We start from the raw sequence: 27,493 nt of genomic DNA, 5'->3' as shown, positions 1-27,493 counted from the left end.
AAAAATTACATTGATTCATATTTTAAGTTTTGGAATCAAAAATATAGGAAAGTTGGAGATAATGATTAATTTCAATTTCACGTTCAAATTTTGAGACTAAAACACATATTAATCCTATTTAATTAAATTTTACAAGATCAATTTATAAAACAAGATATGTTCATCTTGATGATCGAGATAGATAAATAAACATATTTCACTAAAATAAACAATAATACATATAAGAGATATACTTGATGGTATCTGAAATACTCACATCAGATAAAATATATCGATATAAATGGATTTACATTTAAAAAGATATTATTTGAAATTGAAATGTAAATCTGTATTAAACATTAGCTAAAAATGAAAAAGTGGAATATATTAACGTAAAATGTGAAGGACCGATACTAATGTGAAATTTATGTGTGACGTTGTTTGGTGGAGTTATCATTTTGTGCTCAGAAATTGTGCGTTGAATGAGATTTTGAAAAGTTATGATAATGTGAAGGGTAATAGTGATGAGATAATGTAAAATCCAGTGAAACAGGGAACAGTACTCAGTGTGAGCTTTGGTGTTGTTCAGGACAAACACTTGAAAAAGAAAAGGGTACAACACATTACTTCTGATTAATAATTATCATAAACTTTCTATTGCTGCCTCCACTCACACACACTGAATCTATACGAAATTTTCTTTCCAGTTTTTTTATTATTATTAATTTTCTTTTAGTACAATTTGTGACCCTGTTGCATATCAATCTAACAAGATCTCAAGAGACGTTAAAGAAAAAAGTATTAATGCTTTTCGTACCATCTCTAACAACCATTGACATGCACTTGCATTGCATCATTTTTTTCTCTTTTTCAATCATTACCCTTTCTTTCGCTTCACAAAGGAATGAAATGAGCAACAACAAAAATTTAAAACTTAAGAAACTGAAAAAATTGGAAAATTTTGAAAAGTAATAATCATGCGGTGAACGTGGATCGAACACGTGACCTTCAGATCTTCAGTCTGACGCTCTCCCAACTGAGCTATCCCCGCTGATGAGCTTGGTGTGCATTTTTAGTAATAAATATATTATAGTAAAAGTTTGGAAAAAAAGCTTTATGAAAAAAAGAAAATCTGACAAACATTTTGTTTTCTATAATAGTTTTCGTTTTACACTTATTTTCTAACAAAATCACTATTAACTCTGTTAAGGTAAAATAGTAGGTAGTTTAGATGAGGGAAATTGTTATGAATTTAATTAAATCAATGAATAATATAGGGGCGTGAAAATGCAAATAGTAGTTTTTACCCTGGAATCTATAGAAAATAAAATAATATAGAATGTTCTTTTATTTTTATTTAATTTGGAAAAATAGCATGACATGGAATAGTCGGAGAATTCACTGGTGAGAATATATTAAAAAAAATGAAAATTTCCCTTTGGTCCATGAAAGCTAACTATTTTCAAGATCACCCTATTCAAATATTGTGACTTATTTATTTTTCTTAATTCGTTTTAGGTTGGTTTTTCGTACATTTTACATTTTCTTGTGACACTCTAGGTTTAAAAAAATATCATAATATTTCTATTGTTTTAGTGTTATTTTCTGGACCGGGCCTTTAAGAAATGTTGAGCGAACCTTCTAGACATTTAATGATTCAGAATGTAAAAATTAGAATCCACGTATCATAATCCGTAATTATGAATTGAACTATTTTAAAAAAAGTACACTCCTATCATAAATTTTAAAATTTTTGATCCACAAAAAAAATTATTTTATTTTAGATTAAGTAATTAAAAAAAAAAGTGGTTTTGAACCACCTCTACAATAGTACACTTGACATTCATATGCTCCCTCCTGTTATTTATATTTTTCATTTCTCATTTTAGTTATGTTAATGAACTTCGACGTATAACTATATTCTGTCTAATGATTTTTTATTTTCTTAAGCAATTCATATCTTCAAATTATTTGTCCAAGTTTTCTTTTAACTCAGTTTAACATTTATGAAAAAAAGGTTATGCAATTGTAGTTTTCTTTGAGAGTCATCGTTAACGTGCATTGCTTTTACTGCACATGTCATAGGCTATCTTAATGCATTTTTTCGATTTTAACGTTCTCTCAAGGCGAATCCTATATCTGATTATATCAGAACAACTTTCCCTATGTTTTTCTTTTTCTATTATCTCTTGCTTTCAGCTATACAAATCCTTGCCTTCATGTTATACATCGAAAATTTACAAAATGTCTGCACTCTGTCGTTATTGGAATGACATGAAACCTCAATAATACTTTGATTTGGAGGCCTGCACAGTGGACTACGATGTGTTTCAGTGATCCCACACATGCACTTTCAGGCAAGTTTTTTTGGAATGTTTTAAAGTTCTTTCGGAATAAAATATTCTGGAAGGTTTTAGATTTTATGTTTTCAGAACAAGCAGTACAAAATATATTTTACATTATTACAAAAACATGACTCTAATTTTCTGTTATAAAGCGTTTCTTGATTTTCAATCTGGAAGTGATTATACATTCCATAACCCTCGTTATATATTGAAGATGTTTAATCAAGAATGTAGGAATAAATTGGCCTGTTATATTCCATACATTCCATATGTTTGTTATAAGATTGAATGTTTAATCAAGAAAGTAGCTTAAACTTTCTAATGTATTCTAAATAGCATTTTTTGTGCCATGAAAATATATGAAATAGGAATAAATTGGCCTCAAGTCTTCCTTGTTTTTCAGAAACATCTTTTTAAAAGTTATTGTAGTGGTATTTATTCTATTTACTATATATATTAAAAACCTATTAGTTTTATGAATTGTTTGGCCTTTTCTGTTTTCCCAGTTTACCACCAAGTCTACACGAAACGTATGTAAAATCTTTCATTTTCTATTTTCGCTGAACAATATTCAAAAATAAGGACAACGTCAAAGCAAAAAAAAAAAATCTTAAGTTCAGAAATTTTCTCTGTATTCCCTTTTTAAAATGCAAAAATATTTCCAATATAAAGAGCAAACTAGAACAAAATTGACAAAGTTTGAGGTATAAATATCCTGTAGGAAATGAGTATTGTAAAGGCAGAAAGCCAAAGCAACACCGTGTGAATAAGCAGAGCTTCTAATAAAAAATTAAACTAAGTTTCCACATAGCACTGTAGATGAAGGAGCATTTGTATTTTGTCATACAATTGAAGTTGTGTGTTCCCACTTTTGAATATTGAAGGAGGGTATGAAAAGAAGTGTGGTTAGAATGCCTCAAAATGCGAGGAAAAACACACATAAATAGGAACATTTCCTAAACTATTGTTCCTTTTTCGTTTGCGAAAGAAAAGTTACAGCCAAAATTCCATAGCTAATGTTCACAAGTAATTTCATTCGGAAAACTCCCTTCCATTCTCGATAAATGCACAAGATTGAAAAGTAGAATTAAGAAATTAAATGGAAGACAATCAAGACTGAACTCACCACATCGCCATATCCATTACATTACAACAGATACTTCTCAACCACAGTCCTGCCAAACTTCTCTTGAACATCCCTTGGTGTTTCAATCTGGAACAGACAAGAAAAGCTACATGAGATATCACAGGGAAAAGTTGCTTTGAAAACATAAGTAAGACGAATTACTAACCGCATTAAGTGCTTTGAAGACAGCTTTAACTGTATTATGAGGATTTCTGGAACCAATGACCTGTCAAGACAGTCAAAAATTTGAGCAACCAAACACTAAAATACATGACCATGCTCAATTTTTCTACACAGCAGTTACCTTCGACTTGACATTCTTTAAACCAGCCAAGTGAAGTATGGATTCGACTGTTCTGCCAGCTTTCATACCAGTTGTAGTTGGAGCAGGCCAAAGATACACCTATATGGAATAATGCAGAAGACATGAAATCTGCATCTATATCTATATAAAATATACAAACAAGAAAAGCTCATACCATCTAAGAAAACTAAAACAAAACGTTTCAACGTTTCTAATGGAAGAGGAACTTTCATGACATAAATGGGGAAGAAACTACTAGAAGAAGGATAATAAATTAACTACCTTGGTCTTTTTATAAGACGTTTGAATTGCATGGGCAATTGTATGCTCCTCATGTCGCTCTACATAATGCAAATTCTGAAAGCATTTCTCGTAGGCCTGATTTAAGTCAAATCAAACATCAATTCAATATCTATCAGTAGTCTAAAATACTAAATGCGTTAAAGATAATTCACAAGTTTTTTAGTTCGAGATAAATAAATATAATTTTAAGCTGTCTGGTTTTAGCAATGCAATGCTTTGAAGCTATACTCAAGAACAGTGCCAATGCTAAATTTAAAGCATTCAAAATTGGATTTCAGATTATAGTCTAGAAAAGTATATACACTTAAAGAAACCAATAAAAACAATTAATACATAGTTAATAGAGATTCTACGATAACAACTGACCAATATCTGATTTCAGTTAGACTGGAAAGATACAAAAACCAGTTCTCTTTTTAATTGGAATTAAAAAAGACATTTGGATAATCTTTAGAACCATTAAATCAGACGTGATTGAACAAGGATTAACAAGTTTATGCCAGTTCCTCAATGTTAATCCATTTCGATCTCAAGGATTAACAAACCTAAAATCAATAATCTGAATACAAAACAAGTTAATACACCTTCCGGAACTATTAGGAATATCTAATGAAAAAGGGTAATTATTTTGATACTCTTGGAATAATAAAAGCAGACAAGTTATGAAATTCGTAACGAGTCGGTTAAAACACAGAAAACTTAAGAATTGTGTATGATGGATGATGAATGAGATGTAAGGTTTGTGGATTCATAAAAAATGTTTTCTATTTGAAAATTTCTAATGACAAAACAGATGTCACAGCGACATATCTCAGCTCCTGCCACTAATTTTGACCCAAATATCTCAAGGATTAACCACAACCTAAGTCAACTTAATGGTCAAAGAATAGAACCCAGCCAAGATAAATGTCAACAAAAAGAATCACGAAGATTTGGGACATAAATCAATCGTCAATATGCTTTAAACTAATACTAGAAGTTGAAACATAAGGAAATCTATATGATTTATGTCGGGTATCAAATTGCAAATCTTTTCTACATTGAACACAGGCCAATTGGAAACAAACAATCCAGTGCCAAACCGTTTTAAGGAGAGCTTGAAAGACCTAATAAGATACTGTGAATACCTTCTGAAGGGCAACTGGGACTGCAGGGCCTTTGGCTTTTGCAAAACCAATAACACCATTATAGTTTCCACAAGCTACCATGGCAGTATACTTCACAACTTGTCCTCCCTAGATCAAAAGATTCAAACCAACTAAGAACAGACAGATAACAAAGAGGGAAGCAACAACAGGAAGCACAAATTTATAAATTACCTTGGTGACTTTACAAGTTCGGTTCATGTCTATCAATCTTGTATCAAAACCCTAGTATAAGCAGAAAAACCAAACCGTAAGTCAGTTTTATTATAAGCATAATAAGAACATGGGATAAATAACGAAGTTTATGTAAACAAGCCAGGCAATTGAAGTGCACAACATAAGAATCAATTAGAACTTCAAAAAAGATCAAACGACAAGGGTGCAGTGTCCTTGAAAAAAAGATCAAAATATTAATTTGTGCTTCGTAAACAGGACACTAGATAATTTATTAAGGAGGGCGAAAAGGGAGTAAAATAAATAGAATTAAACCAGTTAAAATTATATACGTTTTTTTTTTTACTTTTAGGAATTTTTTTAATGACTTGAAGACCCTTCCTGGTATTTTTCTTCACTCGTTCAAACTCAGAAAATCCTTACAAAGTATGATTGTCAGGAACATCTATTTATTTTACTATCAATTCACCCCATCCAATTCCTTCTACAAAATGATTCCAAAACCGAACATAACATGAAGTCAACTAATTTATTCACTACGCCAAGAAATTGTTCTTACTTGATCAGGACGAATTCAACAATCGATACACAATTTGCTGGCACACTTTAGAGAGTGGTCGGTATAGTCGAGTAATTGAACACGGTACATAATAAGGTAAAACATGGTGTGTGTCAAAATGCCAAGCCAAGTATAGTGTTTGGTTCCACATCCAATATATGGTTTTCCATGATTGCTTTTAAACTAATAATTATAGCTTCCACATCCTAAACATGATTTCTTACTTCTCAACAGGTTACCAAACACACTAAGATAAGAATCAGAGAATTATGTAGAAAAAACCTCCAAACATGATTTCTTACATCTCAGCTTGTTACCAAACACACTAAAAATCAGAGAATAATGCAAGTACAAAAAAGCTACCTTCCGGTAAAGCGGCTTTCTCTTCTGCTCAGTCAATTCATTTCTGTCCTCAGCAAGATCCTTGATCTCTTCCTCCAGTGCCTTCCCCTTCCTCCCAAACGTATATTCAAGCTCCGCCAGCTTTTCCTCAAGCTTCCTGTCGATAGCCTCAAGTTTTGCCAGCAGTATATTATCCTTCTCCTTCATGTCATCAAACTCCTCCTCCTCCTCATCAGCATTATCCCCTTCCCCAATCAGCTCCTCCTTCTCCTTCTCCAACTCAGCTTCTTCCCGCGCATCCGCGGCGGCAGCAGCATCCGGCTGCTCACGCTGAATCACACCATAATTGGCAGGGTTATCAGGATCATAGGCCTCCTTCCACTGCACCAACCTCAACGCCCTATTAAGCTTATTCTGCAGAACAAACCTATCCTTCTGCTCCGTCGCCACCTTAAGCCGGTTCGTGAGCTCGCCGATAACCCTATATTCCGGACGTAGGCGGAAATGCTTGTGCTCGAACTTGTCAATTTTGGTCATGCAATTGAAGGCCTCATCGAGGGTTTCGGCGTCGGTGAAGCTCTTGAGAAGGTCCTTGTGGCGCCCGTACTTGCGCTCGAAATCGCGGTGCCGTTTGTCGGCGTCGTCCTGGGTTTCCTCGTCGGAATCGTCATCGGAGTCCGTGGGCTCCTCGTAGCGATTCAAGTCCTCCGATCCCTTCTGCTTCTCCTTCTCCTTCTCCAGCTTCGCGATGAGTGGCCCCACGCCCATGTAGTCCTGCTCGGGCTCCGCGTCGATGTCCGCCGTGTCCAAACCGAGTCTCAATCGCTCGTTTCGCTCCCTGAGTCTGTCGCGCTCCACCTCCGCTAGAAGGTCCTGCACGATTCTGGAGTCAGAAGTGGTGGAGAAATGAACATTCCCGATGAGAGGAGCGCATGACCTCGGTTGCGATCTGGCGGAGTTAGTGACGACGCCGGTGGAGGATTTGAATCTGAATACGTGGCGGAGACCGTTTCTTCCATAGTGGATGTAACCCATTCAGAGTGATGAATCACTCTTTCTCTGAGACAAACAAATTGTAGTTGTTTGGTTGAGGAGAGAAATGGAATATACATTAAATTGGAAAAACAGAAAGTGCAGAATGAGAAATTACTATATAATTTGTTTGACACACCTCAGAAGTAAGAAGGAACGCAATTTGTGGTGGCTTCAATGGCGGCACTGAACTACTCTTCTACAGGAGGAAGAGGGTTAAGGAAGCGCTTTCAGGGTTTTTGCTTTTTCTTTTTTTTTCTATTTTTTTTTTTGTTGTATTTGGATATTTAAGTAATTTCGTGTATATTCAGTGAAACTAATGCTAACAAGGAATCTCAAGAAAATATATAAGTAAATAATTGGTGTAAGAAAATTTATTTACCCTATGTCTGTATTGTTAGTATAAAAATACTTTTATACTGATAAATACATATTTAATAAAAGGAAATAAAGTTTCTTCAATTTTACTACCACTTCCATTTGACACAACTTTTAATCGGTAAAATGAACTTAACAAAAAGTTAGTAGCATTCTCCTTGGTAAAACTGTATCTTAAAGCCTTAATATGCTGACGAGTAAAAGAATGTATCTTATTGGATTTTTGTATGCAAATTATTTAATAATCATTTTAGATGATTTGAAGTCTTGGAGTGAATGAGAAAAAAATAAAACCTTCTTTTGAATCTTGTATTCTCTTTCTTCTTTTTGTTTTAAATGTATAAAGGTAAAGTATACTATTGATTTACTTTTACCATAAAATAATAATTTTATAAAAAAATTTGTCATATTTTCATGAGTCTTCCATAAAAAAATTTGGCCAAAAAATGTTCATTAAATTATTGTATAGAAATATAGTATTTATTGTTTATTTTGTAATACCTGTGCTAAAAAAATATTAAAAAATGATCATAAATTATGTTTAGTATAGTTATTTTGATATATATTTTTTAAATTATTGTATCTTATTGTACTATTTTTAAGGACTTATTAGTTAACCTGCAAATATCAAAAAATTCTCCAAATACAATATTGAAATATGCAAAACTTTAAACTTATAATTTATAATGTGAATTTAATCATAAAAGTCAAGTGTAAAATCTATTTTAACTCTTATAATCAATGTACAGATAGATTAAATAACCAATTTAAAATCTAATTATTTAAAAACAAGATCTTACAAAAATACACAAAGTCTTTCTTTTAGTAAAGTCAAGTGTTTTTATAACTTTTTAATTATTTTACATTTTGTGGTGTATTTTTTTATTATTTTGTGTTTCTATTATTTAATTTATTTATAGCAAGATATTTTTCATGTCATGTTTTTATTATTTAATTTATTTATATTAATATATATTTTTGTATGTCTGTTATTTAAAATTTTAGTAATATTTTAATTATTTGTATTATAGTGTGTTTTTATTAATGACTTTGATTTTAATACTATATTAATAGAGTGTTTCTGATTTTTTGGTAGAATCATTTATATATATATATATATATATATATATATATATATATATATATATATATATATATATATATTAAATCATTGTAATTTATCATAAGCTAACATACGAGTCTTTAGAAGTCAACTTACACTTTTCTGAAATATTATAACGTGGTGTCAAACGTATTATCTTAACCATTATTTAAAATGACTAAACCTAACATTTTCTTCTTTTTTTTGTTTGCACCGAATATATTTTTCAGGATTAAGTTTGTCAATGGATTGAAGTTGGAAGAACTGAAAACATAAATTTTAGTCAGAAAACAACAATTTAGCTATGTTAGTTTTTTTCATTTAGATGCTCCATACTCAGTTTTGTGACATGTTTGATTATTCAAAAGTATGCATTAGAATCCACAAAAAGCACTTTTCAAATTTTAGACTAAATTAATTATTGCTTAGAGGTAAAAGTCACTAAAATTATTTTACATTTAAAAAAAAAAATCTCCATTCACATGAGCGATGATCAAACTCTCCAGTCCTTATGGCAGATTCCTTTAATCTTTAATTATACTTTCAAATTCTTAAAGTCATGATATTTTCTTCAATCCTTCAAGATCAATGACAAATGCACCGAGAGATAACACATTTTTAACAAAATCAAAGTAATTAAAAAATAAAAAGGACTGTACAATTTTACATGGTTCTCTATAAGTATTATGACATTTAGAAAGAGTTTGCATAATAAATTTGGTGAGTAAAGTTACTCAAATAGTCTCATCTCTGCTAGCCTTCACTATTTTGGTGGAAAATTTTAATGAACTATCTCAAGCTTAGATGCATTCAAATTATTCATTACTTTTTAATCCTCTAATATTTACACTTCTAATTTCTTGAGCTTAGCAAGATTCAAATACAACACTACATTTTATGCCTATTTAACAATCGAAAGAACATAAGAGCAAATTTCTAACTTCTAAAATTTATAATAAAAATAACTAAATTTTATTTAACAATCATTTATTTATTTAATACCATTTAAAATTACTTCAATCTCACAACACCACGAGGACAAGAGCATAACGGATAATTGATACACATGATAAAAAACAGAAATTGAAAATGACATCTGATATCTCATTCGTCGCACTGTTATAGGAGAGAAAAATGTTACAAATTTCTACATGGATGCTGTTTACCAGCTGCATCCTTGCATATATTTTTATTCTTCAGCTCGTCTCCGGCCACGAGAAAAATAATAGGGCATGCTGAGCATTCATGGAAAGTTATCGTTTTCCATGAAATGTTATATGGGGGGACAGGGCAAATTTCATTACATAGAATCTTTAAAATCAATGACCAGAGAACTTTGGAAGCATCCAAGTATTTGAATGAAAATATCATTTCCATTTTAAGGTGACAAATAATAACCATTTTGTAAAAATACAAACCAAACTTCGTTAGAACAATCATACACGCGGGCTGGGAGTAGAACCTCACGCGGGCATGGTTTTCTTTATCCAGATTTCATGTCACTAGCTTTAGGCCTTGTAGGTTGTAGGTACTTGGGCAACACAGAAGGCACACCATGGAATGCATTGATAAAATGATATTATGGTAAACGATCGAGCAAGTCTATCTGGAAACGCGTATCTGCAATGATAAATAGGAAACAAAATATTCGCTTTATTTTTGGCACAATTTAAAATGTCAATAAATTTAAAGGTGTTTCGCTATTACTATAAACTTGAGGGATGGGATGAATTTAGAATTTAAATCACCAGCTAGATGCCATAAAGCAATTCTCTATATTCAAGATTGACGTACTAGTTCTCATGAAGCCATATTTCTCAGAATTAGTGCTTAAGCCAATAGTTCCGTAGCTGGGCCATATGCAGAAGTATTTCATCACGACCCTGATGAGTCACACTACTGGTCATGATCCATGGAGGCACTGATTGGAAGAAACCTCGAATCAAGTGCTGAAAATCATCAACGTTTTCCTCTGGTCTTTTGCCTCCGTTTTTTTTCTTCTTCCGCTTGTCACATTTGGTAAAGATTATTGTCATTGGGATCTGAAAGAAAAACTATATTTAAAACCCACTCTTGCTACTGAAAAAAATTAACTCTGTTCTCTTAATGCACCAGCACAAGTCCCATATGGCTAGGTGCGGGACATGAAATAGAAACTACTTTATGATGCTCCAGTTAAAAGTAGATGGCTAGAGGCTCTCCCTGCTTAATTACCCGACCTTTAGGACAGGGCTCTAACTTTCAAGTACATCAAGTGATACTAGAGCATGATTGTTTATCTTAGAGGGTGCATTGCTAACCGTCCTCTCAAATAAAACCCGGTTCTTCTTGACAGATTGGCATTTAGGGGTGAGCTCCAGTAGAATATTTTCTTTCTCGACAATCCTAAGTTTTAAAGACTAATTTAAGTTGTAATTGTATTCGTATCTGTCCTCAAGTTATATAGATGAGTTCTTACTATAAGTTATTACGGAATTCAATTCTATTTGTCGTCCGTATAGATGATCAAGAGCTAGCTGATCAAAGACAGACCTCTAGTAGATATTATCAATTATCTAACTAAAACATTTTAGTTTCCATAACACAAAGATGTACATGACACAAAGATGAAATGGCAGTAACTCCAATATGCTAGTCAATTATCATCTACAAGAAATTCTACCAGTAAATAAGTAGCTTATATCGGCAACTACACAGAAAAATTCCAGGTAGACAAAAATGAGGCAAACTTCCACACAAGGTATACCATAACTATCAAATCAGGTAGTATATGCAGGATTGAAGGTATGTAAACCTAAAGCATATAGCTTCATGAAATTATTTGCTAATGAAGATAATTTGACACATTACCTGATTCTGACCCAACCAACTGGCATAGTCAAGATCGATTTGTTTAGCAGGAATGCTAGCATCTATTAGAAGGAATACTGAAACTAATGTTGAACGGTTAAGAAAATAGTCCTTGGTGAATTCTGCCCAATCCATTCTAAGTTCATGTGGTGCAGATGCATACCTAATCAAAAAGAACACAATGGCAAATAATTGTCATTGACTTGAGAATGGTGAACAGGATCAAATTATTAATCAACAGTTGTCCTAAAAAACAGTATAAACTACAACTAAAAAAATCTGGCCTAAATGCAAAAGAAATGTTATAATAGAATTTGAGCATTTCAATAAAATTTGCATAGCATGCTAGTCTTGTTGATATCAAGCATTAGAATCCATTTCCAATCGATAACATTCAGTAAAGTCCAGCATCTTTAACATAAAACAAAACTTTGAGAGCAGAGCAGAAGTGAATACACATCGTCTAAAGTCATACCCATATCCAGGCAAATCAACCAGGTACCAGCTATCATTAATCCGAAAATGGTTAATGCATTGCGTTTTGCCTGCAAAACAGAAAGCAGACAATTCAATACTGCAATGTAAATAAATGCACAGAGAAAGAAAAGGTCAATTAGCAATAAGTGAAAAATCCTGCTATCATGTCTCAACTCTCGCTGTGAACTACTATACCCACCACCTTAACATCCATTACTTTATCTTTTGTACAGTATTGGTCCTTTTTGAATATAAGCTCAAAGCAATGTTTGCATACCCCAAAGGTCATACACGTGCAAGACAAGTATCATAGAAAACAAGTATACCAAAAAACAAGGAAACAAGATAGTCCATCTGTCATATAGCAAAAATCGGATAATGAAATATAGGAATAAAAGATAACAAGGAAAAAACAAATTAGGCTTACGAAAAAGGCCTTGAACACTCAGGTCGAAATCTACGGTATTTGAACATTAAAAAAACCCAAATGAGGCTCAATTTCGCCACTCAAACTCCTAAAAGGAAGCCCTACAACTCTTGCAATTCATTTTGAAGTTAATAGGCATCATGTTGATATATAAACACTTATAATATTAGCCAACTAGACAATATGAGACTTTTGACTTATAGAATAATACGTAGAACAAAACAATACAACACTTTTTAACTGAAATCCAAACAAACTGTATAACATCATCCCTCCAAAAACACCTAACCCTAGTCTACGATATCTCAAACACTCTACTGAACCGCATCACAAATCCCTCTCTCACGAACAGTTCAAATGCCTAAACACATGTAAATCTCAAATCTAACACGTTATCAACACATATCTAACATAGATAACACAAATTTTCCATGTATTACAAGTAAAACACGGTGATTTAATAGAAGAACGGCGGACCAGGTTTCTTGGAAGTTAAGGCGAGCTTCTTGCGGCGCACGAGAGAGTTGAGGAGCGAGGATTTGCCGACATTGGAGCGACCAACGAGAGCGAATTCAGGGAGGCCATCGGAGGGGCAGTCTTCAGTTTTCACACTGCTTTTCACAAATTCGGCCTGCGATATCAGAGCGTCGTTTGCGTATTTGCTGAGAATAATGTTGGAACCGTTCAACACTCTCGCGGTGTCGAGAGACACGGTGGTCTCCGGCGGAACGAAGAGCTTCTCGAGGGATAGTTCTGTTGCGGAAGGGTTTGCAACGGTCACGGGTTCTGTGGTGGTGAGCGAGGCTTTGGGTGGTCTTAAGAGGGTGGTTTTGGAGGAAGTGGCGAGGGCTCGGAGAGGAAGGGATTGAGATGAAGTAATCAAGTAGAGAGGGAACCTTGGAAGGTGCAGAAGAAGAACCATTTCACTGTTTTTCGTTATCTGGTTAGTGCAGAGTGTGTGCGAGTTATGGACTCAACGGGTCACTCAAAGGAGAAAATAGTCAAAATATCTTGCCGCTAGAATAAACGACACTCCTCTACACGGTTACTCGTCGTTTTGTTTTTGAATAAACGCGATTATTTGAAAGTAAAATACATAAATGACAAAAAGATATTATTTATTTGTACCATGATGAATTATATTACTAAGTAGTTATATGTCGCGATGAAAATAAAAAACTTGAAAGTTTGTTCAACCTATACGCATTACTTAATTTTCTTATTTTATTTTATGTGAGATAAACTTACACTTTAATTTCTAATAAATAATTTAAAATTAATGATAGATATTTAAATTAGTTTGTTCATCTTATTGACCAATTTAGTCCAATTTCACTTATTGATTAAAAAACTATTTTTGTATAATTGTTTCTAAACTCCATGTTAATTGATTACAAACTTTTAACTTCTACACTTTTTTTATTAACTTTCGTAGTGTTTTTGAAAGAAGATAGACAACCCTTGGTGTAATATAAACCATTTTGCAAATCTTAGATAGGTGATATTTACTATTCATAAATAAATAAAGTGTTGATATTTTTTGTTTATTCGTCTTATTAATCATCTTCATACATGGACAACAAGATAAAAAAAATATCTTAAAATATTTATATATTATTTGTTAAACTCTAAAGTATTTTTTTTAACTAAAATAATATTTTTTTAACTTAAATGAAGGAAGATAATTCATCCTTTTTCTTAAAAGGCTCAATTATAAAATTATTAATTTTGTAATTTTTTTTCAATTTAAAATAAAAAATTGTCTATTTTATTCTCTATAAAAATTGACCTTGGAGTTAGTACTATTCTACCTTTTCTTTATCTAATTATTTCTTATAAGTTAAATCATTTAAGAAGTCTTCCTAACGAAATTTGAAGTAGATCTCGTTCTTTTTAGGTATAATTACTCGTATAGTATACAGTTTGGGACTAGTGTATCAAATAGGTATTCGGTTTAAAAAAAATTATCAATTGCATCCAAACTTTTGAAAAAGTGTTTCAATTAGGTCTCTTTTAGACAAAGTTGACTAACGCCATTAGTCAACGTGTTACGTGTCAGTCTGTGGTTTTTTTATTTAATTTTTTTAAAATTTATTTATTTTTTATTTAAAAAAATAATAATAAAAATGCCACATGTCAAGTTCCTATGTGTGACATGTGGCATTGTCAATGCCACATGTCAGTATCACAATCAAATGTCATTGTGTTAATTTCGATTTAGTCCTCATATATGTTTTTTTTGTTTCAATTTAATACTTACTTATGTGTATCTGATTCAATTTTGACATAATATTTTTTAATAATTAAAATCCATTTTTTATAAAATTAAAAGTAATTAAGTATAAAATTTTTACAAAAATTAAGTATTTGATATTTATGTTAAAATTTATTAAATCATTTATAATAAAAAAAATAGTATAACGTTCATACCAATAAAAATTTTGGTTTAAAATTAGTAAGAGACAATATTATTATATTTTGGAAAAAAAATAAAAATTAACAAACATGAGTACTTAATAAAAAATTAATTAATAAAATAATATGTTAAAAAGTCGTTTTCATAAAAAATATTAGTATAATATTTATACAAATAATAAACTTTGTCTGAAATTGAGAGAAACAATATAAAGTACTTAATTTTGTAAAAATATTTATACTTAATTATTTTTAATCTTATAAAAAATGGATTACAAAAAATATTTTAATTATTAAAAAACATTGGGACAAAATTGAATCAGATATACATACTTAGGTACTAAATTGAAACAAAAAGACATATATGGGAACTAAATCGAAATAAACACAATGACATGTGACACTGACACGTGACATTGCAATGTCACGTGACACTGACAATGCCACGTGTCACACACAAGTACTTGACATGTGGCATTTTTTTTAAATTTAAAAAAATTAAAAAATTAAAAAAAATTAAAAAACTTACAGACTGACATGTGGCACGTTGACTAACGACATTAGTCAACTCCATTTAAAAGAGACCTAATTGAAACACTTTTTCAAAAGGTTGGATGCAATTGACATTTTTTTTAAACCGGATACCTATTTGACATACGAGCCTCAAACTGGGTACTATACGAGTAATTATACCTTCGTTTTATTTGAGTGAATTGGGTTCCTGTTTTGGAAGATTAGTTACAATTATGTATTTGTGTTAGTAACAGTGTTAACTTTGTGACACGTGTCACGTGACAAAGACAGTGTGATGTGATGGTCGCAGTGCCACGTATCAATATTGAATGTGAAAAATTATGTCTTTATGTTAGTAACGATGTTAACTTTGTGACACGTGTCAGCACGTGTTTTTATTTATTTATTTATTTTTCATTTTTTTATTATTAAAAATAATTGTTGCATGTCAATTTGACGTTGTGCCATGTGACAGAGACAATGTAATGTGATGGTCGCAGTGCCACGTATCAATATTGAATGTGAAAAATCATGTCTTTTTGTTCGGAACAATGTTAATTTTGTGACACATGTTAGCACATGATTTTATTTATTTATTTTTCATTTTTTATTATTAAAAATAATTGTTGCATGTCAATATGACGTTATGTCATGTGACAGAGACAATAGTGTGATGGTCGGTAGTGCCACGTATCAATATTGAATGTGAACATTTTCAATGTAGTTTATATATTTGTTATTTTGTCTCAAATTGATTCAATTTTTTTTAACACCAAATCAATTTAAGTTCATATTCAGATTAAGACAACATTTTACCTTTATATAAATGTCACAATGATATTTCAAACAAGATAAAATTTTTATTTTACATTGAACTTTATTTAAATATTGTTTCAAACATTTATATATCAATAATATACAAACAAATGTTAGAGTTGATTTAAAAATAACAACTTTATAAATTGAATTGTAAAATTTTGAATAAATATATATTATTTTAAATTGTTATAATTTTCTTAAAATTTTATATTTGAATTTATAAAGTTTTTATTTTTAAAACAACTATAACATTTATCTATAAATTATATATATATACATATACACACACACACACATATATATATATATATATATATATATATATATATATATATTATTATATAATTTTAAGACAAAATTTAAATAAAATTCAATGCAAAATATACATTTAAATAAACTTAATTTTGTTAAAAATATCAATTATAATAAAAATACAATTATAAATTTTATATAAAAATAAATTTTTGTATAGGGATGAAATTGATTCAATTTTTAAAAACTTATAATCAAATAGAGATAAAATAACAAATATAAAGACTGCACTGAGATTTTTCACATCCACATCTAATAGTGATACATGACACTGTCAATGTCACATCATATTGTCTTTGTCGCACAATGTCACATTAATATGTGACCATTTTTATATATTTTTTAAAATTATAAAAAATAATAAATAAAAAACTATGTTAATACATGACACATAATTAATACTGTTAGTATATTACTAAGAAAAATAATATAATTATAACAAATTTTTCAAAATAAAAAATCTAATTAAGTTAAATAAAAAGAAATTAACTTGAGATTTCCTTAAAATATTAGGACCGGTGGGATATTTAACCTTTCTTATATCACACTCTCTTTCTTAATTAGGGATATGTAGTAAAAGTATCTATGTAAGAAACATGATAAAAAAAAAAACTAACCCCACTTTTAATTCAACTTTTAAATAAGAATGGATAAAGAATAATTTAATGTAATTATGCTCATGTGTTTCTCGCGAATTTAATGTTCTTATCTTAAAAACTTTTTCTTATTATTTTAATAACATATTTTGTCTTTTATTGACTTGATATTTAAAACATTAAACAATAGTCCTGAAAGCAGCGTCACATCAAACTATAACAACAAATATATCAATTATTTATTTATTATAATCGCTAATATTATTTTGCCTAATTGCAATTTTATTTTATTTTTCTTACACAGAAAGAAAGCATGCCATAGAAGTGAAACAGGGACGACGAGACCAAGGCAATCAGGTCTCGCCACTTCAGCTTCTAATACGTCGAAAGTTTATCTGTCAGGTGCAATTTATTTATTCATCTATTTATTTATTTTTAATAATAAATAATAAATAATTATAATTATAATAAATAATAATAATAATAATTATTATTATTATTTTTCTGGGCATAGTCTCTACTAGTAGTAGTTTATAATTTTCATCTCACCAAATCCCAATTCCAATTTCTAATTAAAAAAATTTCACAAGCTCAATTAACACCGCAGCTACAATTACCGGTTACTCTTTTATCTTCTTCGTTTAGATCTCACTTTTTCTGAAGAAACAAAGGGGCGATCTAACCGTCTGCGTGGTCGTTTTACTCAACTCTCAGTGGCGTGGCCATGGCTCCTCCGCCGCAGCAGTCTCATCGATCGCCGTCTCCGTCGCAACCGTCAGGGTCAGTTCCCTGATCCATTGTCCCTGCGTCTTCTTTTCTTTCTTTCTAACTTTCTCTTTATTTATTCGAATGCTGCACAAATTTGATTTGGACTCATCTACGGAAGCAACTGCATCGCAATTGCCGTGGTTTGGTTTCAGATAAATACGAAATTTCTTATGCTTTGGTTTTATCTTGCAACAGGCCTTCAAATGTTTGAATGCGCTTTTCGCTTGGTTGTCATTAACATTAGAGATCCAATGCCGTTCGGTTTTGTCCTATTTGGCGTATAATTGTGAAATACACTGTGTCCATGTGTTATTACTTAAGTAGTCGAGTTATGTACACCGAGCTCGATAGCACGCATAGCATAGTTTCTGGCGGATTCATCCACTTCCGTTATCTTTTCATTTCAGAAAGTATTTTATGGAATGGCTAAAGTGGCTAAGTTAACTACATTGAGTTGGTGCATTAGCTCTTTATGCCCTTTTTTTTAACCTGAAACGAGCTATTGGCAATTAATTGTAGACAACTTAGATTAGATACGGTTGCTTAGTTGCTTTTTGTGTTGTTTTCCGTTCGAAATTGAAGTTTCCAGTCAGTAATCTACGTTGAGATTTAATGCAAACCTTTAATGTGTTGATTATTGAGGTGAAATTGTAATATTGGTTGGAACAAACGTGAGAAATTGTATTGAAGTTTTGTCCTTGTTAATATCTGAATTATTTTCTGTTAGGTTGATTATTTTTTGGTTGTGGTGTGATATCTTCACGTCAAGTACTGACCTAATGTTTAATTTAATCAGGAAGAGTGAAGTCTCCGATCTGAAATCACAGCTCCGGCAGCTTGCTGGGAGCCGAGCTCCAGGGGCTGATGATTCCAAGAGGGATCTCTTCAAGAAGGTGATTTCCAACATGACTATTGGTATTGATGTCTCGTCTCTCTTTGGCGAGATGGTAATGTGCTCTGCGACATCAGACATTGTTCTGAAAAAAATGTGCTATTTATACGTTGGGAACTATGCAAAGGTCAATCCTGATCTTGCACTTTTGACTATTAATTTTCTACAAAGAGATTGCAAGGATGAGGATCCAATGATACGGGGTCTAGCATTGAGGAGTTTGTGTTCACTCCGGGTGGCAAATTTGGTGGAATATTTGGTTGGGCCATTAGGGTCTGGGTTGAAGGACAATAATAGTTATGTCAGGATGGTGGCAGTTATTGGGGTTTTGAAACTGTATCATATATCAGCTTCCACCTGTATTGATGCAGATTTTCCAGCAACACTGAAGCATTTGATGCTTAATGATCCTGATACTCAGGTGAGGATTCCATTTGTATGAAAATCTCATTCTCAACCTATGATAAATCATATCTGTTTAAATTTTGTAAAGAATTAAGAGTTTCACTTAGAATCAAGCTAATCTAAATTGTCCAATGATTAATGATTTGCAAGCGAATAGGCTCTTTGTAAACTAAGAAGTTATTATCCTTGATCTTGCTTTGTTTTCTTTCATTCCTTTTCTGTTTTCCAAATGATTGTTAGCTTGAATTATGTTCTTGTCCCCGGATGATGTCTTTGGACATTTAGAAGTAGAAATATCATGTTGGTAAGAGAAACATACACGAAACTTTATTTTATCATTTTTTTTTCAAACCAGTGTTTTGATTGTTTTCTGTTTGAAAACAGTAAATTGCCTTGAGTAATCGCCCTTTAATGAGCAGGTCCTTGAGGTCTCATTTAAATACTTTGTTTGCTCAAGAAGTTAAATTGTCTGATTTTTGGTATAATACTTGTGGTTGTACCCCATTAAAAAAATCATTTCAATTTTGTCTATTTGTTAAAATGCTTTGTTATAATGTCAATGCCTGCAGTTTTGAGCATTGTTATTATTATGTCCATGTATGTGTGTGAATGACGTATTACTTCTTTGTTCTTATTGCTTTTCAATTGTTGTTCACCTATATATATATATCTATCTATATATATATATATATATATATATATATATATCAGAATGACAAATATTCCTATTTCAAGAAATTAAGACAACAGCAGTCATCAAATAAATTGTACATTACGTATATAGTAATTTTTTCTTGATCAGGTAGTCGCAAATTGTTTGTTTGCTTTACAAGAAATTTGGACCTTAGAGTCATCCACATCAGAGGAAGCAGCCAGGGAGAGAGAAACACTACTTAGCAAGCCAATTGTATATCACCTTTTGAATAGGTAATATTTTCTCAAGTAATTCCTTATTTGTCTGGGAAAGTTGTGGTTCTCAAGTTATCTTACCTTAATGGACAGGACTGTTGCATTCTTTCTATTGGGAAAACCCCAAGTCCCACATTGACTAAAGATAGTACCAAAATATAATATATAAGTGGAGACAATATCTTACGACAAGTTGATTTTGTAGAGTTGAATTAGGCCCAAATCACCTTTCTTCAAGACATTCATCACCTCTTTTTTAAGGTGAAACTAACTTTTATTATTATACAACTGATAAACTGAATCTTTTCAACGACCCTCCTTGGGAATTTCCTTTCAATGAAGTTTTGTCTTTCCATTTCTTGTTGGGAAAAAGGCTCATAGAGCTATCGTATAATCTGCTAGTGTCTTAGTTTCTTTGTCCTTGTGTACATTATATAAATTAAGAATATGTAGTTTGATTGTGGGAGTAAATGTTTGATCAAATAGTATCTTCACAAATGGGAATAAGAATGTTTTATTACCTTACTATATGTGCTTCATGTGGCCTATTAGACTATAAAATGTGTTGATAGTTGTAGCAGCCATATAGAGATAAAGAGAAAGCATCTGTAGTATCTTGCAAAGTACCAATTGTTAGAAAACTTATCAGTTCCTTATTTTTTCACCTGCAGAATTAAGGAATTCAGTGAATGGGCACAATGTCTTGTGCTGGAATTGGTGAGCAAGTACATTCCGGCAGATAGCAGTGAAATATTTGATATGATGAATCTCCTTGAAGATAGACTCCAGCATGCAAATGGTGCTGTTGTCTTGGCAACTGTTAAATTATTTCTACAGTTGACTTTGTCTATGGCTGATGTTCATCAGCAGGTACGCATTGATTTTTGCATGTCTGTGTGTCAAAACATCTCATTTAATCTCCTTGTTTTTCATAACGACATTTTCTTATACATGTTATTTTTTTCTGACAATTCTTTGGTCTGAATTCTATCTGCTTTATATCTAGTATTGACTGTACTTTAACTACTATTTGACTGAATGACTCACAGAATACATATATTTGATATTTAGGTTTTTTAGCTGCAAGATTAGGCTTATGTAATTCATGTACGGACAGCTATAATTGTGTTGAGTGTGAGTCATTAATGTAAACTTGGGGATGCAATGGGTCAAGTGTTATAACTAAGTTATATGTGAGTTCTTGAATACATTAAATGTTTTTTTAAGTATTGTACAGTCTATTATACATTAAATGTTTTTTTAAGTATTGTACAGCTTTTTATTTTACAAGCTGGGGTTTGTGCTAGGATTTCACCTAAATTAAAAGCTCAGCCTCAAGCTTAGGTTTCATCTGTGTTTGTATATGTTATGGCCAATCTCAGCTTGGCTTGATTACATACTTTGATTTTATCTTAGTTATTTTGACTTTATCATGCCAGCTTTGACTGCTTATCTGTGATTTCTGTTGCTAATTCTTCTTTTTTAGGTATATGAGCGTATCAAAGCCCCTCTCTTGACTCAAGTGAGCTCAGGAAGTCCAGAACAATCTTATGCGGTTTTAAGTCACCTGCATCTTTTGGTCATGCGTGCACCTTATATATTTTCCTCGGACTATAAACACTTCTATTGCCAGTACAATGAGCCATCATATGTTAAAAAGTTGAAGCTTGAAATGCTGACTGCAGTGGCGAATGAAAGCAACACCTATGAGATAGGTAAGTAACACCAAATTGCTACAGAGAGAAAGGGTTAGGAAGAGGGATTAATTGATATATGATGATTGTATATGATGTCTATTCCTTGGTCTGAGGCTTCCCTTCTAATTACTTATTCATGAATTTCTTGGATCTCGTTTCAGTGACAGAACTATGTGAATATGCTGCAAATGTTGACATTCCCATTGCAAGGGAATCAATTCGAGCTGTTGGGAAGATAGCGTTGCAGCAGTATGATGTCAATGCTATTGTTGACCGACTTCTCCAGTTTCTTGAGATGGAAAAGGACTATGTTACTTCTGAAGCTTTGGTAAACATTACAAGTGCCTGCTAGATACCCTGTAACTTGTGTCTAGTAGTATCACATTGTTTCATATTATTAAGCAAACATGTGTGTAAAGTATGGCATTTTGATTTGCCTTAGTTATAGTAGGGTACACTGATGCAAGTTTTGAAAGTTCATCTATACAGGTGCTTGTGAAAGATCTGTTAAGAAAATATCCACAATGGAGTCAGGATTGTATTGCTGTTGTTGGAAATATCAGTAGCAAAAATGTCCAAGAACCCAAGGCTAAGGCAGCTCTTATATGGATGTTGGGAGAATATTCTCAGGACATGCACGATGCTCCATATGTCTTGGAGAGTTTAGTGGAAAATTGGGATGAGGAGCATTCCGCTGAGGTAGTACTTTTTATGCTTTACAACCTTACAGTTTCCACATTTGAGATTTAGATTTCCTATTGAATGCCATGTTATGCCCGACCCAACAACAGGGGGCAGTTTAATCATAGTCATAGATTTAGTTCTCTGCCATGTTGTACTTGTATTCTTTGATGGAAGAATTCAACCTTTTTTATTCAGCATATCAAGCTTTGACATTTTAGCAATCTGGACCAAAATAAAAGAAATAAAATGTATGCAAATGAGACCGAAATTTGCAGATCTTGAAATCCCAAAAACATAGAGGACCAAAATTGTGGATCGAGAATTGGAAGGAACCAAAATTGCAGTTTAGCCTAAATTTAGCTATTGGATTTTTTATTAAACGGTCTTGGTTGAGTGGGTTTAACGAAAACCTTAGATTGTGACTAACTTTGAGTTGTTTAATCTGTCTCGCTTTGTGCTGAACCAGCCTAAGCTGCAGTTCTTGTGTCCTGCCATTTTTATGCAAATGGCCTAGCACAAACATTAGTAATTGTACTTCTGAAACTTGAGAATCTCCCCTACAATATTTTCTCCTAGCCTTGGCAGAAACAATATAGTACAAATCACTAACTATTGTTGGGTTTGGATTGGGGGAGTTCCTAATTTGATTGTCATATAATCATCTTTGTAATAATGATAAAAGCATGATATCCCTCCCCTGGCAGTATGGAATCACAAAACCATAGTTTACCAAAGAAATGTAAGAAGTTATTTAGCATTATGTCTTGTGAGTATTGCCATGAATGGAGTATTAGCTTGTATTTTTGTTTACTTAATTATATTTTAAACAACTGCTGTCTCATCTCATGATGCAGGTTCGCTTACATCTTCTTACTGCAGTTATGAAGTGTTTCTTTAAGCGACCACCTGAAACTAAAAAAGCATTAGGTGCTGCATTGGCTGCTGGACTTGCTGATTTTCACCAGGTTTGAAATTTTGTAACTGGTTTCTACTGAGTTGTCAAAACAATGAATTGATTCGATTGCAGTGGTGTATTAACTAAACCTTTTGTGGATTGCAGGATGTTCATGATAGGGCCTTATTTTATTACAGGCTTCTGCAATACAATGTATCCGTAGCAGAAAGTGTGGTTAACCCGCCAAAGCAAGCTGTTTCAGTTTTTGCTGATACCCAGAGCAGTGAAATCAAAGACCGCATATTTGATGAATTTAACAGTCTGTCGGTTGTGTATCAAAAGGTAGCCAAACTATTCTCCTCCCAGAGGTTTTAATGAAATAATTTGTTTTGTTTGGACTAATTTTAGGTACTTACTCCATTTCTAAATTTAATAAAATATGTTGCTATTATAAACAAATTTAAAGATAAAAAATGTGGAGAAAATAATAAATAATTCACGTTACCATTTAAAGTGTGCTTTTTGTTTCTTGAATTCTTCCCTGTAAAATGTGTCTATCTTCTTAATGTCACCTGCGATATTCTAAATAATATGCTGTAATAGTTGTTTCAATTAGAATTTATTTTTACATTTTAAAAATATAAAATATTGTGCGGCCAAACTTTGTTACACAACACGTTGAAGATTGCACCTTCTTCTGTGATAGGTTAATTAAACACCTGTCTAATATTAATATTACTTGAAAGCTGAAACATGTTTGTATTAGTGTGATCCTTATGTATTTTTAAATTTGTCAAACTAACAGTGGCGAATTCATGCAGCCTTCGTATATGTTCACTGATAAGGAACATCGAGGGACATTTGAGTTTGCAGATGAACTTGGAAATCTATCTATTACTGCAGAATCTGGAGAGTCTGTTGTTCCAGCTCAGAGAGTGGAAGCAAATGACAAAGATCTGCTTCTAAGTACTTCAGAAAAAGATGAAGGAAGAGAACCTGGTAGCAATGGTTCTGCCTACAATGCTCCTTCCTATAATGGTTCATCTGCGCCTTCTGCAACTTCACAACCACTTGCAGATTTGGCATTTCCAAGTACTGGCTTATCAGGTCAAGCACCGGCTTCTAGCTTGGCAATCGATGATCTGCTTGGTTTAGATTTTGCAGTTGGGACTGCAGCCACGCCTCCACCTCCTTCATTGAACCTAAACCCAAAAGCTGTACTGGATCCTGGCACATTTCAGCAGAAATGGCGTCAACTGCCAATATCTACATCAGAGGTTTGTTTTTAAATTATATCAGTTTCACTAATGCGATAACTTGTACTTCATTCCAACGAACTCATGCAATAAGAAAGTTTTTCAATGTCAGCCAATGAAATGTTGGCACTAATTTAATGAATATGACATCTTATAAATTGTTAAGCTTATTAAAGGATTTAAGGATGTATAGCACCAAATAATAGAATGATTGTGTAGAAATTTAATAGACATTTTTTCATTGATAATTCAACAGAAATTCAAAATTGAATTACAGAAATGTTCTAGTACGTACTCTATTTTTGGCCTCCCCAACCAACAAAAAATGTCAAGCATTTTTATGTTGTACAGGAATATTCTCTAAGTCCTCAGGGAATCGCATCCTTGATAACTCCCAATGCACTCCTGCGGCACATGCAAAGCCATTCAATACACTGCATTGCATCCGGTGGTCAGTCTCCCAACTTTAAGTTCTTTTTCTTTGCTCAGAAAGCAGAAGCAGCGTCAATCTATCTTGTAGAGTGTATAATCAACACATCATCAGCCAAGTCACAGATTAAAGTAAAAGCTGATGATCAAAGTTCATCCCAGGCATTCTCAACATTATTCCAATCAGCCTTGACAAAATTTGGTTTACCCTGAAACTTTATGTTGCACCCTTCAGACAAAGTATGCATGCAATAGGCCGTGACGAAATTTTGGAATCCTGGATTGAATATATAAGGAAGTGGAGGATATCGGCTCCATAACGACCCCAAAAAGTTTTGTGAAAGGTAATCATATCTGTGTATAACAGACGAAAATGCCTGGGGGATTCCATTGGCTAAAAGATTTTGTAGTTGTTTGTATTCCAGTCAACACGATGATCCATCGTATATTCAGTTGTAGAAAACCTAGTCTGGGTTGTAAGTTTGTAGAGTTTTTTATTTTATGCTGATTTTCTGACGTTTATTTAAGTGTTCATTGTGTTCCAGGTCATTATTGGCATTGATTGACTAGTGGTTAATTTCGGTGCTGGGCTGGTACTGAAATGTGAATCTGGATCCTTTATCAGTTGATTGCTCAATACACAATTGATACTCGATGCCTCTACTGACGTTACTTGCTACTTTGCATGATGATTTTTTAATAGGTTAAATATGTTTTTTTATCTCTTAACTTAGTGAAAATTAGAATTAGTTTATCTTCAAAATTTTGTCTCAATCTAGTCTACAAATTTTATAAATGCATGAATTTAGTTTTTTTAACCAGATTTTGATAAATTTATTTAGCATTTCAAATGTTTGATAACTTTTAAATTGTTTACATTGTTTGACATATTTCTACTTTAATATTAGTAGACAAACATGTATTTGAAATCGTTAAAATAATTTAACAAAATTTGGTTATAAAGATTGAATTCACGTACTTTTAAATATGTAGGATTAAATTAGTCTAAAATTTTAAAGATAAATTAATTTCAATTTTAATATTAAAAACAATTTTTTTTTTAGTTTACTATAGACACCACTAAGGTTAAGTATTTAATGACACAATGTTTTACTTTTATTTTTTGTTAGTGTTAGTATTAGTGATCGTGATATTTTTTGTATGCACATGTTTCACCTTAAATGGAGTATACTTGATGTGTGATAAATAAAAATAATTTTTTTTATCTTGTAGATATTAAATTTTACCCTATTAGATTAATATAAAAATGAAGAATCATGCAGCATACTGAAAACAATGTTTGAACTGAAGCAGGTGCACCCAAAAACAAGGATTCTGTTGAATATTATCAGATTCTGAATCAAGTGATTTCTAGTAACATTTGGTATATCTGTATGTATACTGATTATTGAAAGAGAGATGCATTTTTGTTAACCAATTAATTGTAGGATGAAATATCCTACTGCTTCAAAGTGCAGAAGATAATTAACTTTGGTGCATTCTCTGTTCAATGTTTTTCTCATATTATAAATTATAATGCAGTCTATAAAATGAGTTTCTCTTTATCACTGTCCCAATTATACATTTTTAATATTTTATTGTCTTTTAGAATATTTCACATCATATGTTTTTATATTAAAAGAATTCTTTGAACTCTCTAATTAACATATATTTACGTTTAGTTATATTTGATCTTCTTAGTCACCTATCTATTTTACTTCATCCTTCTTTTATCTCTAAATTGAAGTTTTGTATATTTTTAGAATAATTGTTTATCTGTTCTCTTTACGAAAAATAAAAGTTAATCGTTAGCAAAAAAATTATATCACCATTTAAATAATTTATTATAGATACAAAGAAAATGATAAATTCAATATATTCATTTAATTTATAAATTTTAAGTATATTCCGATACAAAAGTAATTTAAAAGAAACAAAATTTCAAAATAATGTCTTCCGGTAGAAAAAAAATTTATTTTATTTAATTATATAAAATGAATATTTATTATTTACAATAAGTAAAATACTACTTCAATATTATTCTTCAAATTATTCAAACTGTCTGGTTAATGAAAATTTTCACATCCCTTCTCATAACGAGAGAAATTCATTTAACATTTTTATATCAACAAAGCAACAAGTAATAATAGATGCTTTCTCTATGCCAGTTATTTTTTTAAAATCAAATAATGAATATAACACATTTTATTGTATTTACTATTAAAATTTCGTTTAATTGGTATGTGAAGGGGCTTTGAAATACTCTTTCAATAGAAACAACTTTTCTTATTGCCTTGTCCGTTTTTGTGAAGGCTATTACTTTCTGTATCTGACTTTTTTTTTTCCTGCATCCCATAACC

The 27,493-nt window shown here is 31.7% G+C and overlaps 3 protein-coding genes and 1 non-coding gene across 4 annotated transcripts; 1 reads left to right on the top strand and 3 right to left on the bottom strand.

Moving 5' to 3' along the window:
* Positions 1 to 957: 957 nt before the first annotated feature.
* TRNAF-GAA lies at positions 958 to 1,030 on the bottom strand. Its single transcript has one exon. It is a non-coding gene; the product is annotated as a tRNA-Phe (tRNA).
* Positions 1,031 to 3,087: 2,057 nt separating this feature from the next.
* On the bottom strand, positions 3,088 to 7,656 carry LOC114164398. The gene is made up of 8 exons (XM_028049063.1): positions 7,449 to 7,656; positions 6,299 to 7,336; positions 5,377 to 5,427; positions 5,185 to 5,292; positions 4,037 to 4,132; positions 3,755 to 3,853; positions 3,617 to 3,676; positions 3,088 to 3,537 (listed from the first exon to the last, which is right to left on the bottom strand). Exons 2-8 carry the CDS (start codon positions 7,310 to 7,312, stop codon positions 3,472 to 3,474), a joined length of 1,494 nt encoding a protein of 497 aa, XP_027904864.1. The 5' UTR covers positions 7,313 to 7,336; positions 7,449 to 7,656; the 3' UTR covers positions 3,088 to 3,471.
* Positions 7,657 to 9,859: 2,203 nt separating this feature from the next.
* Positions 9,860 to 13,531, bottom strand: LOC114196086 (GTP-binding protein At2g22870). The gene is made up of 5 exons (XM_028086608.1): positions 13,021 to 13,531; positions 12,115 to 12,184; positions 11,640 to 11,802; positions 10,584 to 10,831; positions 9,860 to 10,409 (listed from the first exon to the last, which is right to left on the bottom strand). Exons 1-4 carry the CDS (start codon positions 13,463 to 13,465, stop codon positions 10,613 to 10,615), a joined length of 897 nt encoding a protein of 298 aa, XP_027942409.1. The 5' UTR covers positions 13,466 to 13,531; the 3' UTR covers positions 9,860 to 10,409; positions 10,584 to 10,612.
* A 4,215-nt stretch (positions 13,532 to 17,746) lies between these two features.
* On the top strand, positions 17,747 to 25,800 carry LOC114163141 (beta-adaptin-like protein A). The gene is made up of 11 exons (XM_028047259.1): positions 17,747 to 17,978; positions 18,763 to 19,279; positions 20,066 to 20,190; positions 20,844 to 21,042; positions 21,659 to 21,887; positions 22,031 to 22,197; positions 22,359 to 22,568; positions 23,408 to 23,518; positions 23,614 to 23,790; positions 24,270 to 24,725; positions 25,056 to 25,800. Exons 1-11 carry the CDS (start codon positions 17,923 to 17,925, stop codon positions 25,344 to 25,346), a joined length of 2,538 nt encoding a protein of 845 aa, XP_027903060.1. The 5' UTR covers positions 17,747 to 17,922; the 3' UTR covers positions 25,347 to 25,800.
* The last annotated feature ends 1,693 nt before the right edge of the window (positions 25,801 to 27,493 follow it).

The sequence above is a fragment of the Vigna unguiculata genome, chromosome 9 (genome assembly GCF_004118075.2).
Source record: "Vigna unguiculata cultivar IT97K-499-35 chromosome 9, ASM411807v1, whole genome shotgun sequence".
In the NCBI taxonomy this organism is placed as follows: domain Eukaryota; kingdom Viridiplantae; phylum Streptophyta; class Magnoliopsida; order Fabales; family Fabaceae; genus Vigna; species Vigna unguiculata.
Note: the sequence above shows the minus strand (reverse complement) of the source record. Positions and strands in the feature narration are given on the sequence as shown.